This window comes from Camponotus floridanus, unplaced genomic scaffold (assembly GCF_003227725.1).
Source record: "Camponotus floridanus strain SB8 unplaced genomic scaffold, Cflo_v7.5 scaffold93, whole genome shotgun sequence".
In the NCBI taxonomy this organism is placed as follows: domain Eukaryota; kingdom Metazoa; phylum Arthropoda; class Insecta; order Hymenoptera; family Formicidae; genus Camponotus; species Camponotus floridanus.
Genome location: NW_020229864.1, coordinates 99,812 through 105,811, shown reverse-complemented (window position 1 = coordinate 105,811; position 6,000 = coordinate 99,812). Strand labels below are relative to the sequence as shown.

The following is a 6,000-nucleotide window of genomic DNA, read 5'->3' as shown; positions in this document are numbered from 1 at the left end:
ATATCATCGAAATCAAGAAGATTCTGAATAGAAGTTAAGGGAAATTTTTGTTTTATTTTATCATCCTTTAGCATATAATATTCTTTGCCATATTGTTCACTATTTATTTTAGCTAAAATCAATTTTGTGGTTTCTTTAATTTCTGAAAGTGATTGCTCTTGTAATGATTGCGTTTCCCTTATATTTGTTATTTCAGTTTCAATATTGTTCAGTATCGTTTTCAAGTCTTGTGTAAAATCTAAGTCTGTATTAGTATTTTCATTGTAGATTGTAATTGATACATTATCAATGTTATATTCTGTTAAGATATATCTGAAAAATATAGATATTTTTAGAGAGATAAACATTATTTAAAAAATTAAATATATAAATGTTTCTATTAAAGATGTTTTTTTACACAAGTCGCTATTTTTATTACCATTAATATCTTGTGAATTATTTAATTTAGAATTTTCATTGTCCTTATTCGTGTGTGTTGAAACTAAAAATAAAAAATATTTATTTTAAACAGGTAAATTTTTTTTAGTATATTCAACTGTGAAAGATAACATTTTAAGTGCAATAGTTAAATTCATGGGATAATAATATAATAGTACGGCGTCCAATTCGGCCAATATGAAAAGCCTTAAATTCAACTCTTATCTGAAATAAAACATTTTCCGCAATACATATATATAATTTACGCTAATTATAATAATAGAAAAAATTTTGACTGTATATCGCTTAAATGTGAAAAACTAAATTATTATTTTATGTAGATTTAATTATTTCCACGTAAAAATATAGCAGCAATTTTTATTAATTTTACAAATTTTGTTGTTTTTAATTTTGTTTTATATCCTATTTTATTTTATTTCTAATTATAAATTTTCACTTATGAAATTTTTTTAGAAAATAAATCTAGATTAATATTACTAAACACATTTACATTTATTATTAATAAATTATTGTATATAATAAATATTTTAAAAATTTCTATATATTGTCTTTTTTCAAATAAAGTAAAATTCAACAGAAGTTTTTTTTAGAAAACAAAACTTAATTCAAGATTTAATTTAATTTAAAATATATACACAATTAAGGGTTGTAAACTCTCTTGAAAAAAATAATCTATTTATCAACATAATTTCGATCAAAAAATATAGAATAATCATATAATTTTAAAATTCGTGAAACGTTAAGATTAAATTTGTACAAGCAGTAAAACAAGTAATTCATATTTCTGAAAATGGAAATATGTTTGCACAAAAAAGACTTAAAAATTAACCTGCAATACCTGATTTATGTGATTCCTTGGATGATAACAATCTCGGAGGATTAGGAAAACTGACATAGTCGTCATATTTATTATTTTTTATTTTTCTTTTCCCCATTCTTGATTCAGCCTCCTCAGATTCCGATGTAGCTACAATCTGTTTCTCTGCCTCTAAGGCTGATTCATAAGTATCTAATAATAAAAAAGAATTATAAATTACAAAATTCATAAAATAATGTGCATATTTGGTATTAAATAATGATGCTATATACATATAAATAATTTCCATTATATACATATAGAGGTAAATATAAATTCATATGAATGCTATATGAAGTGTCATAAAAGTCAGAAACAGATTTTTGATAAGACAACTGGCAATTTTTATTAAAAAGAAAAAACTATATGTTTCGACCAATAATCGTGGTCCTCCTCAGGAATACATTAATTATATAAACAGTTATGTATAAATTGTCAAAGCTCATTTAAAAATATATGCGCTGGAATAGACGCGTTGGAAAGCACAGTCTAAATCACAGGCTAGTTAATAATAAAAATTTTTATTAACTGGCTTATGATTTAGACGTGCTTTCTAACATATCTTTTTAGCACATATATTTTATCACATATTTAGCACATATTTTAGCACATATTTTAAATGAGCTTCGACAATTTATACATAACTGTTTATATAATAATTAATGTATTCCTGAGGAGGACCACGATTGTTGGTCGAAATGTGTAGTTTTTTCTTTTTAATAAAAATTGCCAGTTATGTCGTCTTATAAAAAATTTGTTTTGTTTTGTTATTTACTGGCGACATATACTATTTTAATTTTTTATATATATCTTAAATTATAAATTATAAAATCTATTATAATACAAGTATATAAACATTTCTTTTCATTAGCATGACAATTAATAAAATAATATTAGTGTCATAAACATGTACATACAATACTTTCCTGACTTTGTCAAGCATAATAATCTAATTTTACTTACCATGTTTACTAAAGATCTGACATTTATATTTCATAAAATTGTCTTTAACGGACATTTCTTTCACAATTGCGGTTCTAATGTTTTTCATTCCTGTAGGCCAATAACAATGATGTGGTTCATCCAACCAAATTACGGGAACCACCGAAAAGTCTAAATCGTCAAATTGTACAACTGCATACTAAAAAAAAAAAGATAACATTAGATTACCGAAATATATATTTGTTTTTTATTTATTTAATATGTATAATTATTTTTTAATAAAAGAAAGTTTGTTGCATATTTTGCGTAAATCTCTCTCTTAGGCAGTTTCACAAACACAGTTGCACCAGACCTACTCTGATTTCTTATATTGTGCGGTGAATTCTTCAGAGACACAGAGTTCATCGCGTGTACTTCTTAGATTATCAATAGCAGCATTTTATATTACAAATAATCGAATTTTCACGGTAATAATCCAAAGATTAAATTCATCATCTTAACTACTGAGTAATGTGATATATAAATCATAGTCAATTAAAAAAAAGAATAAGAACAATCAACAAATACTAAATTTATATTAAATAATAGTTGTATTATATTGTAACAAGTAATTAATTTCAATTTACAAATCAGTCTGTGTGTAATATCGACACGAAACAATCATTTATTTTGAAAGCTTTCCTTAATATATCGTCAGCAGATGTGATATGTTCTTCATCAGTCATTTCAACAGAACCACACCAAAATATAGTACTTTCCATCGGATTATCAAAATAGGGTGTTATTTTATAATTTTTATATTTGATATAAAATATATTATCAATCCGTAAAATATCAATTATTTTTATAGGTTGATTATTTTGTAAAATAAAATTACAGTTGGGTTCTTTAACTTCCACTCTAAAATTTTTATAATATATAGCTGAAAAACCTTCTGCTGATTTATTGTTTATTAAACGAAGACCATCTTCTTTAATAAAATTTTTTTTTTCTTTATTAAAGGAAAAATATTTATCATATTCGTTTACTCTTTTTATAAATTGCGATAGTGGTTTATTTGACGTTTTGATCATCATTTTAATTGTATGCATATAATTTTCGAATGGAAAGCAACTGAATTTATCTAATGAGCCAAATGTCTTCACGTCTAATGTTAAATGAATGAGATTGTGAACGTTGTGATTAACAAATTCGTTGCCATATAAATTACCAAATTCGTTTACAAAATACATTAATAATTCGTTAGCATAATCAATATATTTTTCTAATAAGTCTTGACAAACCAAAATTCTAATTGCACAATGTAGAGAAAGAAAATGAAGAAAGTATTGGTTTCTTAAAAATGGTTTCATTAGCCATGGACCATAATGTAATAAAAACGTTCTCAATTCAACAGCTTTCCATTTATCATATTCTGTTATTAATCTAGGCTTTCTGGAAAATTCACGGGGAGTTGATTTATATATTAATTTTATTCTTTTATTTATAGCATCAATATCTTCTTTGAACAGACGGACTTCTTTATTTCCTTTCAGCCAAAATCCCAATAAACGTTTCATTATGCCTAATAATACCAGATGCATATAATCCAATGGAACACTTGTAATAAAATCAATTTTTAAAACACATAAAATAGATGTGTCTTTGTGAAAATCTTCATCACTTTGAGAATAGAATTCTTCATTAGTTCTTAATTTTGAATTCAATTCAGGAAAAGTCATTCTGTTCTTTTGAAATGATCCTTCAGCGTAACATTTAGGGCAACTTGCATAAGAATTAAAATTTTTTATACATAATACGAACGATTTTGCAGGAGCATCACAGAGAATTTTACTAATTCTTATTTTCACTATTTTATCATATAAACATAAACCTTCGTTTTGCAAAATCTTCATTTCTTCAACAAATCTTAATAGAAAGATGTTAGAGTTGTTTGGTTTAGTTTCTCCGTGATAAACACCTATTGGAAATGGTTTAAGTTTCTCCAATTCATCGATTTTTATCAAAATAGGCCAAAATTGGCTACCACTACTTTTCGTGAGAGGAAGTCCATCAATATTTACTGATATATTAACTTCATTACCTTTAAAATCGTTCTGAATTAATTTTAATAGCAATTTTGATTTTAATCCAAAGTGATAATACTTTCCAGGAGATAAATTTACTATTTTATTGTTTATATTTTTTGTTTTAAAAAGAGTCCGTGCATCTGAAGGTAATAAATTTAATTTTAAGTCTGATTTTATTATTTTTAATAAATCGCTAATAGCTGTTTGTGCGATATGATGTCCAATTGCCCAACATCTGAGATGATCTTTAAAGATCTCAAGTGATGATTTGGAATCACAAGATGCAAACAATGCATCAGATAAATTACTTGAAATTTGACTAATTTCTAATAAATTTTGAGATAAACTATTATATTGGTTGTTCTACTGAACATAAGGATGCTGATGAAACTTCTTGTATTTCTTTTCTTTGAGTGTAATTTTTACTTGGACGATTTTCTTTTGATATATCTTTAGCATTTACTTTAATATTTTGTTTTATAACTCTCTTTAAATACTTTTCGGTATGACATTTTTTATAGAACTAAAAATAAATATTTAAATTTATAAAATTTTATTTTAGCTTTTATCTGTTAATTTATAACGTAATTATTAAAATAACGTAATTGTTATAACGTAATTATTAAAAAGTTTGGACTCAGTTCGTGAAAACATTTTAATGTAGAAGTTTTTTATAAATTATATTTACCTTATGTGATGAACAACTTGGTTTATCCATTTTCGATTGACCTCTATAATCAACAAAAGACAAGTACAAATTAATAGAAAAAATCACAGACAATCATATATAATTAATATAATTAATATAATTATTAATATAATTAATATAATTATTTCGTTTTGTAAAATTAAATTTTATGACATTGTTTAGAAAAAAATGTGTAAATGTTATAGAAATCAGTATGTATATGAATATTAATGTGAGTATTGCTTTTATTATAATCTCTATCTGCTCTCATCTCTCTCTCTCTCTCTCTCTCCCTCCCCCTCCCTCCCTCTCCCTCCCCCTCTCTCTCCCTCCCCCCTCTCTCTCTCTCTTTCAAACACATACACACTAACAAATTTTGAATTTATAATCATTCGTGCACATGTATCCAATTTCCTTAACATTTCTATAAGTCTTATACGCAGTTTCAAAGGCAAACAAAAAAACATTCTACAACACAGAATGTTTTCTCTGTTTGCCTTTGAAATAACTGACAACATAGAAATGTTTTATGATTGACTAGGACAATTCTACAATAGAACTTAACGCGAAACTTAACACGAATAAGCTGATTTTATAGAATTTTCACTGAAAAATTCGAGAACGAATATTTAGACATATTTAATTTTTAGCCATAAAAATAACTTACAAGATATTATAACACACTTTCCTCTTCTTTCGATATTATAACACACTTTCTTCTTCTTTCGCAGCAATAACTTGCAAAAACACTGTATAATTTACTTATTGCGAAATCGATTATAAGAGCACGTGGCAGCCGACACAAGTGTTCCGAAGAACAAAAGAATAAATCACGCATACGCAATAGAGCGTATACGCATATCCCACGCAATGTTCCTTCTCAGTAACGTATTAGGTGTCGTCAGGCCCGTTACGAAAAAGAAATTAAGATATATTATGAAAAAAATAGTCTAAAGATATGTATGAAATAAATAATACGACGTTTAATAACAATGCGAACGAACTTG

General features: G+C 25.6%; 1 protein-coding gene across 1 annotated transcript; it reads right to left on the bottom strand.

Moving 5' to 3' along the window:
* Positions 1 to 301: 301 nt before the first annotated feature.
* LOC112639841 lies at positions 302 to 5,706 on the bottom strand. Its single transcript, XM_025415006.1, has 6 exons — positions 5,661 to 5,706; positions 4,994 to 5,036; positions 2,258 to 2,435; positions 1,277 to 1,447; positions 419 to 481; positions 302 to 312 (listed from the first exon to the last, which is right to left on the bottom strand). Exons 2-6 carry the CDS (start codon positions 5,021 to 5,023, stop codon positions 302 to 304), a joined length of 453 nt encoding a protein of 150 aa, XP_025270791.1. The 5' UTR covers positions 5,024 to 5,036; positions 5,661 to 5,706.
* Between the last annotated feature and the right edge of the window lie 294 nt (positions 5,707 to 6,000).